A 15277-nucleotide genomic window follows, 5' to 3' on the forward strand; every position below is an offset into this window, starting at 1 on the left:
TAGCCGGGTGTGGTAGCATGTGCCTATAGTTCCAGCTACTTGGAAGGCTGAGGTGGAAGGGTTGCCGGAGCCCAGCAGGTTGAGGCTACAGTGGCCGGGAGCGGCCATTGCACTCCAGTCTGGGTGACAGAGTGAGACTCCAACTCTGCTGAAAAAATTTAAAAATTAGTGGTGAGCCATGATCATGCCACTGCACTCCAGCCTGGGCAACAGAATGAGACCTGACTCAAAGACACATGTGCATGCATGTACACACACACACACACACACACACACACACACACACACCAGTCTCTGCCTTCAACACAGTTCAACACACACACACACACACACACACACACACACACACACCAGTCTCTGCCTTCAACACAGTTCAACCCTTGTCCCAGGCAGTGTTACTGCACCCATGAGTTAACCCTGGAACAGTTCCATAAGCCCTGCCTGCCACTGTTCAACCCTTGCCACTGTACCCATGAGTTAACCTTTGGTTAACAGTCCCATCAGCCCTACCTGCCGGCGCTGCAGCTGCTGTAGGCCATGTTGCCGCTCTTCCTCTGAGTTGTAGAAGGGCATGGAAGTGCGCAGTGGAATCAGGAGCTGACATATCTTCTCGTGGATGCTGCACCAGTCAGCTCTTTGATGTACCACACCACTGACAATAAAAACAAGGACTTCATTATCTTTATCTTTGACCTGAACTAAGACTCTATTAACCCTCCTACTGGCCTGCTGTGGTTAATCTGCTAATTATTATTATTATTATTATTATTGTTTTGAGTTGGGATCTTACTCTGTTGCCCAGGTTGGAATGCAGTGGCCCAATCTTGGGTCACCACAGCCTTGATGTCCCGGGTTCAAGCAATCCTTCCACCTCAGCCTCCCAAGTAGCTGATACTACAGGCATGCACCAGGATGCTTTACTAATTTTTTTGTAAAAATGGGGTCTCACTATGTAACCTAGGCTAGTCTCAAACTCTTGGGATCAAGCAATCCTCCTACCTTGGCTTCAAAAATGCTGTGGGCATGAGCCACTGCACTCAATTAATCTGCTTTATTAATAACAACAAATACAACTTTGACTCTATATTATTCTAAGGTCATTTTCAAGATGTCTGATGGATTTAGGGTATTTTTCTTGGGGATAGGAAAGGAATTTACATTTGATGAGGCTCTAGGAGACCCTTTAACCAGTAACATACCATGTGGCATGGCTCCAAAGAGCACCACTAATATTGTCTTCTGTGTTCCAGGGGACCACTCATAGAAAGCACTGTGAATGCCCCTAAACCCCAGTGGTGCAGCAGTTGGTCTTGCATGTAATTATTTAACTCTTTTGAAAACAAACAACATCTATTATTTTCATTTTAAAGATAAGGATGCACAGGTGTGACTAGATTACGGCATCCCTCTAATCCTGTACTTCAAAGCAGGTTTTTTTCTTTTAGGCCTCCAGAAGGAAGCACTGTGAGCTTTTCTGACTATTATATATGCATATTTAGTGTTCTTAAAAACTCAATTGGATTGCACAAATATAGAACATTTGCATCACTGCAGAAAAATATGTAATGGAGAGCACTCTTACAGAGTATCCATTACCATTCCTTAAGTAATTGCCTCTATTTAATCAGTCACAGGAGTAGAGTTTTTTAAAAAAAATTGCTCCTATGAATGACTCCCAAATCTATTACCGAATTCTGATCCTTCCTCCAATCATGTGAGGTTTTTTGAAAAAAACATTTTCAATTGTTAAAACTCGTATTTTTTAAATGTGAAATGTGAATTGTTAAAATTCACATACCATAACATTTATCATTTTAAAGGATATAATTTAGTGTTCATTAGTATATTTACAAGGTTGTATAGCCTCACCCTATTTGATTCCAGCACATTTCTGTCACTCCCCCCATAAAAAGTGTACCTGCTAACAGTCATTCCCATTCTTCCCTTCTCATATTGATGCCCAGAAACCACTAGTCTACTTTATATCTCTGAATATTCTGGATGCTGCATATAAATGGAAACAGACAATATGTGGTCTTTAGTGTCTGGTTCTTTCACTTAATATTTTCAAGGTTTATCCATGTTGTAGCATATATATTTTGTTCCTTTTTATGACTGAATAATATTCCACTATATGGATAGACCACATTTTGTTTATCCATTCATCAGTTGGTGAATATTTGGGTTCCTCTCCCCGCCTCTTTTTTTTTTTTTTTTTGCTATTATGAATAATGCTGCTATGAACGTTTGTATACAAATTTTTGTATGAACATTTATTTTCAGTCTTTGGGGTATATACCTAAGAACGGAATTGCTGGGTCATATAATAACTGTTTAACTTTTTGAGAAACTGCCAAATTGTTTTCCACAGTGACTGCACCACTTTACATTCCCACCAGCAATGTATGAGGGCTCCAATTTCTCGATATCCTCACCAACACTTTTTTTTCTTTTTTCTTTTGACATCCTAGTAGATGTGGAATGGTATCTCATTTTGGTTCGATTTGCATTTCTCTAATGACTGATAATGTTGAACATCATTTCATGTGTTAATTGGCAATTTTTATATCTTCTTTGGAGAAATGTTTATTCAAATCCTTTGTCCATTTTTAAAAAACTGGGCTTTTACAACTGTGTATCTGACAAAGTCCTAGCATCTAGGATCTACAAGGAACTCAAACACACCGAAAGGAAAAAAACAAACAGCCCCTTTAAAAAGTGGGCAAAAGACATGAATAGACAATTCTCAGAAGAAGATACACGAACAGCCAACAGACACATGAAAAAGTGCTCGGCCTCACTCATTATCAGAGAAATGCAAATCAAAACCACATTGAGATACCACCTAATCCCAGTAAGAATGGCCATCATTAATAAAACAAACAACAACAGATGTAGGCGAGGATGTGGAGAAAAAGGAACACTTCTACACTGCTGGTGGGAATGCAAACTAGTGCAACCTCTTTGGAAGACAGTGTGGCGATTTCTGAAAGAACTAGAAATTGACCTTCCATATGACCCAGCAATTCCCTTATTGGGAATATACCCGGAGGAGCTCAAATCATTCTACAAAAAAGATACCTGCACACGTATGTTTGTTGCAGCTCTATTCACAATAGTAAAAACATGGAACCAACCATGTCGCCCATTGAAGTTGGACTGGATAAAGAAAATGTGGCACATATACACAATGGAATATTATGCAGTCATAAGGAAGGACAAATATACGGACTTCGCAGCAACTTGGTTAGATTTGGAGTTGATCATACTCAGTAATCTATGACAGAAACAAAGAACAGAGTACCATATGTTCTCACTCATAAGCAGACCTTGAACAATTATAATACTATAAGAAAACATTTAGCAGTAATGGGAAACTGTCAAGGGAGGGGGGTGGGATTGGCAGTTGAGGGAAACTGCTAGGGGAGGGAGGGGCATACCTCATCAACAAGGGTACCTGCATAATCAATGTTTGTATACCTAACCCTGAATTGTACCCCACATCTTTATAATAAAAAAATAAAATAAAAAATAAATTTTAAAAACTGGGCTTTTAGTCTCTTTATTGTTGAATTTTAAGGGTTCTTTATATATTTGGGGTACTAGATCTTGATCAGATATATGATTTGCAAGTATTTTCTCCATTCCATAAGCTGTCTTTCACTTTCTTGATAGTGCTTTCTGATGCACAAAAGTTTTTAGTTTTGATAGAGCCCAACTAATCTGTTTTTTCTTTAGTTCTCTGTGCTTTTGATGTCATATGTAAGAAACTGTTGCCTAATCTAAGATCATGTAGATTTACAACTATGTTTCCTTCTAAAAGATTTCTATTTCTAGTTCTTACATTTAGATCTTTTTGTATATAGTCAATTTTTGTACATAATGGATGGTAGGGGTCCAAATTTATTCTTTTGCATATTGATATCCAGTCATCTTAGCACCATTTACTGAAGGAATCATTCTTTCCCCACTGGATGGTCTTGGCATCCTTGTTGAAAATCAAATATAGGTGTATGAGCTTATTTCTAGACTCAATTCTATTGTCTTGATCTATATATCCATCCTTATGCCAGTACAACACTGTCTTCATTACAGTAGCTTTGTAGTAAGTTTGGAAATTGAAGAGTCCTCTTTGTTCTTTTTCAAGACTGTTTTGGCCATTGTAGGTCCTTTGCAATTCCATATGAATTTTAGGGTTAGCATGCTCATTTCTGCAAAGTGGCAGTTGGAATTTTGATAGGAATTGCATTAAATGTGTAGACCAATTTGGAGAATGTTGCTACTTAATATATTGTCTTCCAATATATGAATACAGAATATCTTTCCATTTATTTGTCTTTAATTTCTTTCAACAATGTTTTATAGTTTTTAATATACAAATCTTGTCCTTCTTTGGTTAAATTTATTTCTACGAATTTTTTAAATGCTACTATAAATGGAATGGCTTTATTTAATTTTCAGATTTTTCACTGCTAGTGTATAAAAATACAGCTGATTTTTGCATATTTATCTTGCACCCTATAACCTTACTGTATTTATTTATATATTCGCTCTAATAATATTTTTGTGAGTAATTTAGGGCTTTTTATATACAAGTGTGTTAGTCAGGGTTCTCCAGAGAAACAGAACCAATATTTATTTATTATGGGAATTGGCTCACACAATTATGGAGGCCGACATGTCCTACAATCTGCCGTCTGCCAGCCAGAAAACCAGGAAAGCTACTAGTGCAATTCAGTGGAGTCTGAAGACCCAAGAACATGGTGCAGGTGGGGGATGGAGGAGGAGAATGAGGTGACTGCTCAGAGTCCAAAGGCCCAAGCCAGGAGCCCCAGTATCCTAGGGCAGGAAAATATGGATGTCCCATTACGAGAGAGTGAATTTATCCTTCTTCTACCTTTTTGTTCTATCAGTGTGGAAGTCCTCAAGGGACTGGATGATCCCATCCACACTGGTGAAGGTGATCTTTACTCAGACTACCAATTCAAATGCAGTCTCCTCTGGAAATACCCACACATACATATCCAGAAATAATGTTTTACCAGGTATCTGAGCATTTCTTAACCCAGTCACATAAAATTAAACACAGCACCTGCAAAAAAGACGTAGTTTTACTCTTTTTCAAAGCTGGATGTCTCATATTTCACTGTCTTGTCTAATTGCCCTGACTAGAACCACTAGTACGATGTAGAACAGAAGTGGTGAAAGTGACACTCTTGTGGCATTCCTGTTCTTACAGGGAAAGGCTTTCAGTCTTTGAGCATTAAACATAATGTCAGCTATGCATTTCTCTATGGGTTTTCCATAGATGACCTTTACCAAGTTCCAGAAGTTCCCTTCTATTCCTAATTTAAGTGTTTTGATCACAAAGGTTGTTAGATTTTGTCAAATGCTTTTTCTGCATGTATTGAGATGACCATATGATTTCCGTCCTTTATTCTATTAATATGGTGTATTACATTGCTTAATACTTGTATGTTGAACCAATTTTGAATTCCTGGAATAAATCCCACTTGGTCATGATGTATAATCCTTTTTGTATGTTGCTGAATTGTTTGCTAGTGTTTGTTAGAGATTTTTATATCTATGTTTATAAAGGATAGTGGTCTGTAGTTTTCTTGTGATGTCTTTATCTAGTTTTGGTATCAGGATAATACTGGCCTTTTAGAATGAGTTAGAAATTGTTCCCTTTTCTTATATTTCTAGGGGAAAGAATTTATGAATAATTGGTGTTAATTCTTCTTTAAACATTTGGAAGAACTTATCCGTGAGGTAATCTAGTCCTGAGCTTTTCTCTGGGGTAGTTTTTTGATTCTCTTTAGTTGTTATAGACCTATTCAGATATTCTTTTATTCTCAGGCGCATTTTGGCAGTTTGTGTCTTTTTAGGATACGTCTGCTTCATTTATCTAGTTTGTTGGCATACAATTGTTCATAGTGTTCTCTTATAATCTTTTTATTTCTGCAAAGTTGATAGTAATGTCTCCACTTTCATTTCTGATTTAGTAATTTGAATCTTCTTTTCTTTTCTTTTTTTTTTTTTTTGAGTTGGACTCTCACTCCATTGCCCTGACTAGAGTGTAGTGGCATGCTCCCGGCCACCACAGACTCACCCTACCGGGCTCCAGCGATCCTTCCACCTCAGCCTCCCACGTAACTGGAGCTACAGGTGCGCACTACCACGCCTGGCTAATTTTTGATTTATTGTAGAGATGAGGTCTCACCAAGTTGCCCGAGGAAGGTCTCGAATGAATCTTCTTTTCTTGGCCAGTCTAACTAAAGGTTTGTAAATGTTGATCTTTTCATGGAACCAATTTTTGGTTTCATTGATTCTCTCTGTAGTTTCACTATTCTCTACTTTATCTCTATTCCAATCTTTAGTTTTTTCTTTCTTCTACGGTTAATAGCTTGTGTCTCTACCCAACACATGGCTGTGCATAAAGAAGCTGATAAACACGTTTTCATTTGCTCTTTGTTGGGAGCCAGCCTTGGAGGTCCACCTTGACAGGGTCTCGGTGGACCAAAGACCCCGGGCCGCAGGGCAAGCCCGGGAAGCTGAGGCCCTTCTGTCTTCCACCTTTGCTGTTTGGTACCGTCGAAGAATTCTGTGCAGTCGTGGAAGAAGAAAATGGCATGTTTATGTGAAGTACTCACAGCTAACCTGGAAATGTCAGGGTTCATTTTTCCATTTCCCACTATGCCGTTTGGCCTTTTCTAGCATATGCAAGGGTTAAACTCTGAAGCACATCAAGAATGCTTTCTTTCACTTGGTTATAAGTTACTAGATATTGCTTGAGTAAAAAATGATATAAGTATATTCACTCCTTATTTGATTTAGGATTATGCAGTTTAGTGTTTAGACATAAGGTTTTTTAGAAGCACAAGTTTATAGTAAGTTCATTATGAATTCATTATAAGTTCTAACACTTATCTAGGAGTTATGTAGGTGATTTATAACACTGTTCTCACAGACTTAGGATAAAGATTAATCATTAAGGTTTTTACTTAATTCTATAGTTGAAATTTTAAGTAAACATTTATAGAGTGGGTTTTCACTGAATTCATAATATAGTAATTAGATACTTTTATGATAATTAACTAAATACAGAAAACAACCTTGGGGGTCTGGGAAACATCACTAAAAGCTTCTTTTGAGTTTTCTTTAGTAATAAACACTGCAGGATAAGAGAAAAGTAATGAAGACACCTGGACAAGAGAGGCAATTACAAAGTTCTGAAGGTCATAGAAGCCCCAGAAGGAAAACTACTGCTACATGAAGAAATGTATACTTGGAAACTTTCTTGAGACATTTCAAGGACTGTAATTTGGGACTTTGAACTGAAACTATCATTTCTGGCTTTATGATAAAGACTCATTAACTAAAAGTAGATAGTGTTCTTGGCTTGTTTGTCACTTCTAGACCGCTAGATGGTGGTAACTTTTAAAGCATATATACGTGAAGGCATTTTCTTTGTCTTGCCCCTTTATGAATGGTATAAAAGCTCTGTGTTAACTAACATTAAATTGTCATCTGTTCAGGAAGCAGGTGTCCGAGTATAATATTTTCGTCTTTCGCCTGTCCGTGTTTCCTTCAGGAAACCTCACAACCCGGCAAGGGGCTGGACCCCTACAGCTCTTCCTTTTCTAGTTTCTTAAGATGGGATGCTAGGTTATTAACTTGAGAATATGTTTTTTAATGTATATGTTTACAGCTACAAATTCATGAGTACTAAATTCACATAATACCCTGACTACTGCTTTGCCTGCATCTAAGTTTTACTTTTCTTTTTCACTTATATCAAAGCATTTTCGAATTTCCCTTTGATTTCTTCTTTGACCCATTGGTTGGTTGTGTTATGTCTACATGTTTCTAAATTTAACATATTTCCTTCTGTTATTGACTACTAATTTCATTCCATGTGGCTGGAGAACATACTTTGTATGATTTCATTCCTTATACATTTACTGAGATTTGTTTTATGGTCTAACATATGGTCCATCCTGAAGAATGTTCTATATGCTTTAGAGAAGAATATATATACTACTGTTATTTAGTGGTATTCTATAGACAGCTGTTAGCCTATTTGGTTTATAGTGTGGTTCAAGTCTTATATTTCCTTGCTGATCTTCTGTCTAGTTGTTCTATTCATTACTGAAAGTGGGATATTTGATCTTCCGTCTAGTTGTTCTATTCATTACTGAAGGTGGGATATTTGATCTTCTGCCTAGTTGTCCTATTCAACACTGAAAGTGAGATATGAAAGCCTTCAACTATTATTATTGACTTGTCTATTTTCCCCTTCAATTCTGTCAGGGTTTGCTTCATGTATTTTGAGGTTTTGTTGTTAGATGCATACAGCTATGAGTTTTTGCATTTCTATTGCCTATTACACATTTTCACTTAAATGTGAGTTAACTAATTCCACTTATATTTCAAAACAGGTAACAATAGTCTAGGGGAGGGTTCAGCAAAGTTTTTCTGTAAAGAGCCAAGTAGTAAATATTTTAGGTTTTGAAAGTTATGTGGTCTCTGTTGCAACTACTTTGCTGTTGTAGCACAAAAGCAGCCATCAACAATACACAGCTGTGTTCAAGCACCTTCTCGCCTTCCTTTTGGGAAAACAGAAATGGAATAAAGTATTTTCTTCATAAACTATGATCACTACCATAGAAATGACAGAAAGCATTTTTTAAAGTTTTTTGGGGGTAGAGAATTATTGTAAACAGATCAATAAAAGCACTTAGCAGGATATAGCTGAGCTCCACAGGGAATTTATCAAGTAGGGGCTTGTTGAGTAACTGTGTGAGCAATGGAAATGTTAACTTACTTAAATACCTGAACTTTTGTTCCACTGACGCAACTGATACATCTTGCCTTTCTAAATAAAGTGAGTTTTATTTATATATTTGTGAGCTCTCCCCTTATTCACCAGTCTCACCCCCTTAACACTCTACACAAACTCACGCATAGAGGGTTGATAAATATGTTTTCAGTGAGGGCTCACAATTAAGTAGTTTGTGAGTCAGGTAAATGGTTTGACCATTAAACTGAATTTGAATGTCTTTAGGCAGGGCATTTATTCTACAGATCCTATTGCCTTCTATTATCGAATACGATTTCACTGTTTGGTTTCTTAGTAATCTGCAATCTTTTTTGCGATAATTTTTCCTTTTATTTAACATATGGGGCACAAATTCATGCTACATTCATGGGACATTCACATTCGTGCTAACCTACAGTACTGAAGTCTCTTTTACCTGTCACCAATGTTTTAGAGTGTACTTTCATAAAATTATCTTCTCTTGAAAATGTTCTTCTCCCTGGAAATTTATTCACAACCCAATATAGAACAATATGCACAAGATTACACATACTATATAAAACAAACATATTTAGAGAAAAAGAATAGAAGGAAATTTCCAAAATGTCAGGTTATTAACCTCTGGGTTGTAGGATTGCGTTATTTTTCTTATTTATTTTTTTGTATTTTCAAGTTTTCTGCAGACAGCATGAATTGCATTTATATTCAAAAAAAATTTTTTTTGCAGGAAAAAACTTCCACAAATTCAAACTTACTGGCATTCTTGTTCCTTAAATTTGAGATGATGAAAAAGAATATTGTATGCCAGTGTGGTCCCACACAAGTTATTAGATGCTTTATACTCAACCATCAAAACCTACAGAACAATTATCTCTGTTGTGTTTTATCTATAAATCTTGACAACTCCAGGACACAAAGACATAGAAATCTCCAGAAAAGAAGGGGAAAGAGAGAAAAAAGAAGACCTTAAGGAGAATTAAATGCAAGTGAAACAAGAGAAAGAAAAAATAATGAAGGAAAAGGACATAGAAAATGATAATTTATTTATGCACTCATCAAATAATAGTGTTAACTATTACAAGACACTTTGCTGGAGACTGTGGGGTCATACACAGACAGGTCAGACACAGATTAAAAAAAATAGCATACATATGACAATCCTTCTGTATACATTCAACATAATATCTGCATTAATAGAGCATAACAAAATTGAGATAACATGCTCGCCAACAATTAAAACAATGAAGGGAAATAGGAATCATTTGAGAGGTACAGAGTTCAAGAGGAACCCCCAAAAAACCCATGAATTTATTTATAAAAAAATTTATTCTTACGTGTTTAAACTTTAGTCACCTTCAAAATACTCTCTGTTTGATGCAAAATACCTACTGAGATGCTTTTTCAACTAGTTGAAAATAGTTTTTGAATTTGAATTTGTCACCGTTGATGCGTTTTAGTGCTTCCGCCACTTTTTGTTTCACCTTTTCCACACTGGCAAAACATTTACTTTCTAGAACTTTTTTCATCCGGGGAAACAAAAAAAAGTTGTTCAGAGTAAGATCAGGTGAATAGGGAGGGTAGGGCAGGGTCATGCTGTTTTTGGTCAAAAACTGCTGAACACTCAGTGTGGTGTGGGCAGGTATACTTGCAAATCGCCCATCATAAAATTGGCAAATGAGTTGAAACAATCTCCAAAAAACATTCACTGAAGCCAAATGCAGCTTCTCACAATGCAGCATCTCACAACAATGTTAGCTGGTACATGATGCCAATGGATTCCTAGAACACTTGTCTAGTGGGGGAAGCCTGTATTACAAGGGGCCCACCCTCCAAAAAATAATTCTGGGGTTTTTTGGGTTCCCCCTTATAAGTGCAAAGTGAGTTGACAGGAAGAAGGAGTTATTTCTGGCTGAAGGGATGAAGAGAGGAGTTTTAAGAAAGAAGTGGGTGCTCACACCAGGCTAAGGGGTTGAATCTTTTCCCAAAATGCCAGACTTATACTTGCAGCTGTTTACTGGTTCTCTCTCCCAAGGTGACTCAAAGGTCCCTCACACTCTGCATCCACAAGCAATCTGGTCACCCACCATCTCTTCCCCTTGTGTTTCTTGGTCAAGTCAATAGGTTAATATTCATTCCAAAGTTCATCTATTCAATCAATGTTCATAGAGTATTTGGTATATATAGGCACTCGGTATAATAAAAGACACAGGCATTAGATAAGTAAACATAAAAATATAAAAGTACAGGAAAAGTGAAGAAAAATGGTACTTGTGAGAGACAAACGTGTGAAAGGGGTGTTTAGACTGGGTTTAGACCTCTTGGAAGAAATGATATTTAAACTGAGAACCGATGGATGAATGGGGTCCAGGAAGGTTTGTAGTTCAAGGAGAGGTTCCCAGGAGAGCGAACAGCTTGGGCAAGCAGGGAGGGAAGGATTTAGCAAATTAGAACTTCAGTTCTCTGTAACTACAGTGAAAGGACATAACATGGAGTCAATATGCCCAATAAGCAGTCATTTTAACGTTGCTTAGCTTTGTCATATTTTTTTAGCAGTAATCAATCACTAGCCAAGGACAGAATCGGTTTCTCAGAGCTAGCTATTGATAATTGCTTTACAACCCCCTTCCCAGCTTGTTTTGTACTAATTAGCTAAGTATTTGCCTCCACTCATAAGACCCATTAACCTAAGCAGCTCTTGGTAACCTTGATGACACAGACAGACCCCATGAACACAGCAACAATCACGTGACTACATTCATCTGCCTGCTGTCCATCACCTGATGTCAGTACCTTCCAGCAGACCACCTTCCAATACCTTTCAGCAAACCACCACCCAATACCTTAACAACCTGCCCCCACCAAAGGGAAAGTTTAAAAGGATTCAACCTAAAGCAGCCACTTGCCATTGCTTTGTTAAACTCTGGTGTGTTCACTTGGCTCTTGGAGCTATGGCTGCCATGTTTCCTAGCTTTGGCCCCCTTCCCTACCTTGGGGAGGTGAATCTCCTCTCTCTAATTTACTTTCTAAATAAACTATATTTCTCAATCTAACTTCTGTGCAATTATTCGCATGTTTCACGCAGCACCGGATTGCACACACACCCCATTGGGCCCGGCCTAACGTTTGAGAGGCCCTACTGGGATTTTTTTTTTTTTTTTGAGTTGGCGTCTCACTCTGTTGCCCAGACTGGAGTGCAGTGGCTGCTGCCGGCCACCACAGCCTCGACCTGCTGAGCTCCAGCGATCCTTCCACCTCAGCCTTCCAAGTAGCTGGAACTACAGGCATGCACTACCACACCCGGCTAATTTTTTGATTTATTGTAGAGATGAGGTCTCACCAAGTTGCCCAGGTGGGTCTCGAACCCGCGGGCTCAGGCAATCCACTCACCTCAGCCTCCCAAGGCGCGGGATTACAGGCTGAGCCACTGAGCCCGGCCCTACTGGGATTTTTAACCTAACATGCAGCAAGGAAAAAATGGGGTAACTATGGTGGGAAATGAAACTAGAGAGGTAACCAGGACTTAGCAGTTTCTGTTGCAAATTCTGAATTGTATTCTAAGTACAATAAAGCCACCAAAGAGGAAATAGCAATGAAAACACAAGTGCCATACCTGCCCTTGTGGGACATAAGCCTGGTGAGGGAAATAACTAATTTCAGTCCATGTCCTAAGCGTTAGGATAAACAACATATTGAGTGCTGTGAGAGCATGGAGGAGGGGAGCGTAGGCCAGAATGAAAGAAGTATGAGCAATCTTCACTTGGACCACTGCAATAGATTCTTAATCAGTTATGCAGAAATCAGTGTCTACCTTCTGCTCTATCTTTCATGCTGCTGTCTGTCATCTTTCCTTAACACAAATGAAAGCATGTCAGCTCAAAACCATCCATGGCTTCTCAGGGGATAAATTCCAAACTTCTTGCTCTTATGTCATGGTCTGACCCTAACCTTTATCTTCTTGGTTTAAATTCCTACTACCCATCACAGTGGTTTTCAAAATTACTTTGACTCAACCCATATTAAGAAATACATTTCCTTGTATAAACACATAAATCCACATAAAACACTAAGAAAAAAAAAAAGCTTCGAGAAACAATTCAGGCCGGGCACAGTGGTCTCAACACTTTGTCCATCACCTGATGTCTCAGCACTTTGGGAGGCACACCTGTAGTCTCAGCACTTTGGGAGGCAGAGGTGAGGAGTTTGCTTGAGCCCAGGAGTTCGAGAGCAGCCTGGGCAACTTGGTAAGACCTCATCTCTACAATAAGTTTAAAAAAAAACAAAATAGTTAGCAGGGCATAGTGGCATGCACCTGTAGTTCCAGCTACTTCAAAGTCTGAGGTGGAAAGATTGCCTGAGTCTAGCAGGTCGAGGCTGTGGTGGCTATAAGCATGCTACTGCACTCCAGCCTGGGTGACAGAGTGAGACTTCAACTGAAAAAAAAAAAAAAGGAAAGAAAGAAAAAAGAAAAGAAACAATTCAAGTAGGATTACTCTTGATCTTTCTATTCTATGGTATTTCTCTTTGAATGTTATTTGTAATTTATTCATGAACTGCTAATGGGTCCTGGTCTGCAGTTTGTTTGTATTTATTTATTTATTTATTTTTGAGTTGGAGTCGCACTCTGTCACCCAGGCTGGAGTGAAGTGGCACACTCACCACAACTGCAGGTTTGACCTGCTGGACTAGAGTGATCCTTCTGCCTCAGCCTTCCAAGCAGCCAGACTTACAAACACGTGCTACCATGCCCAGCTAATTTTTTATTTTATTTTAATTTATTGTAGAGATGAGGTCTCGCCAAGTTGCCTCAGCTGGTCTTGAACCAACAGGCTCAGGCAATCCACTTGCCTTGGCTTCCCAAAGTGCTGGGACTACAGGATGAGCCACTGAGCCCGGCCAAGTCTGCAGTTCAAAAATCACTGATTGCTCCCTCCATTACTACCTTTTCCTCTTAGCTCTCAGCAAACTCTGTTCTTTCACCATTTCCCCCAGCCCTCTCTTCTTCATTGTTCCTGCACATAGCTAGTTCTTACTCATCTCACAAGATGCAGCTGAAATGTTCCTTCCTCAAGAAACTTTTCTAGAGACTGCTTCATTTGCCATGCTTCCATCTTCAGAGAGTGTATTATTATTATTATTTTTAACAAGTCAGTCTTCTCTGGACTACGTTTCTGGATGTCAGCAATAGCTGGGGTTTTTTGTTTGTTTTGTTTTGTTTTTATCTCAGGTCCAAAATAGGGTCTAACCTGAAAGGAAAGGTCAGGGGATATCATGCTGAATACACGAAAACTGACCTCATCTTGCACTACTGTCCCTATATTCTTACCATCTTAGTTGTGTATTAGATCTACTCAACTTCTATTTCCCAAACACACCAGTCTTTTTTCTCCCAGCGCCAACCTGTGCCACTCTTCCTCCAGCCATTTTCATGGTGGGATGGTCTTACTTTATCTTCAGATCAAGTCTACTCACAGGGAAGCTGTCTGCCCAAGCTCCATCACATTTCCTTTACTTATGACATTTATTCCTCTTGGAAATTATTTTGTTTTCTGATTGTCTGTTTCTTATTTGTCTCCCATATTAGAATTTTAGATCTTTAAGGGAACTATCTACGGAGTAGATAACTTCAGCATAACTCCAGTAACCAGATAACTCCATAACCATAACCAGAACTCCAGTAACTTCAGCAACTAGAATAGTGTGTAACACGTAGCAGGCCCTCAAAAATCGCCTGGTGACGAATGTGTAAGTGGGAGAGCAGGCAGACAAGGCTACAAGAGTCTTAGGGACCTGTCTCGAAGCCGCTTTGAGGGTTCCCCGATAGAGTCAGGGGCCACGGCTGACACAGGGCACACAAGCCCAGACCCCTACCTGGGGGAGAGGGAGGGATTCGAGGCGCCCAGGTGCACGTTCCAGGGCCTACCAGTAATAAGTGACTGTGCAGGCCGCGCACACCCGCTCGGCCGGGGCGTCGCACACCTCGCAGCAGAGTCGGCGACCCTTGGGTACCGCCAGTGGGTAGATCACGTTCATGCTGCAGCCAGCGGTGTTGGTCTCTAGGACGGTTGCCAGGCGAGCATTCGGGGAGCCCTGGCGTCACGTGACGATGGCAGGACCACTTCCTTCCCGGTATTTCAAGGTCAGGGGAGAGACGTGGCTGGACTGACAGCTGGGGCCTATTTTGGGATTTAAATTAAAAAAGAAGAAGCACAAAACCCGCAAATCACAAAGGTCAAATGGCCAAGCAACTGGATTCCAGTGGACTCCGAGTCCAGGACCGTCTCTACGGCGACCGGTAAGGGTCAAACATGGCCAGTTTGCCGAGGCTAGGAAACTAACGTGAGGAAATGAGATTCTTTTAGATGCTCACCCCGCCGAGAATGCCCCTCAGCGCAGTGTCACTTTCGCTGAGCTCTGGGGATGAACCACCACGCATTCCCGGACTCGGAGAGATCGAGC

The 15277-nt window shown here is 39.4% G+C and overlaps 1 protein-coding gene across 2 annotated transcripts in view; it reads right to left on the minus strand.

Annotated features, from left to right (window-relative positions):
* ZMYND12 (zinc finger MYND-type containing 12) overlaps positions 1-15104 on the minus strand; it is a 34698-nt gene extending 19594 nt beyond the window's left edge. For both annotated transcript variants that reach the window (XM_008067176.1, XM_008067177.2), the window contains exons 1-2: positions 14742-15104; positions 511-652 (exon numbers count right to left, since the gene is read on the minus strand). In XM_008067176.1, the coding sequence (XP_008065367.1) occupies positions 511-652; positions 14742-14851 (252 nt within the window). In that variant the 5' untranslated portion in view covers positions 14852-15104. The remainder of the gene's footprint in view (positions 1-510; positions 653-14741) is intronic.
* Between the last annotated feature and the right edge of the window lie 173 nt (positions 15105-15277).

The sequence above is a fragment of the Carlito syrichta genome, unplaced genomic scaffold (assembly GCF_000164805.1).
Source record: "Carlito syrichta isolate Samal-C Ts95f unplaced genomic scaffold, Tarsius_syrichta-2.0.1 Scaffold309326, whole genome shotgun sequence".
Taxonomy (NCBI): Eukaryota; Metazoa; Chordata; class Mammalia; order Primates; family Tarsiidae; genus Carlito; species Carlito syrichta.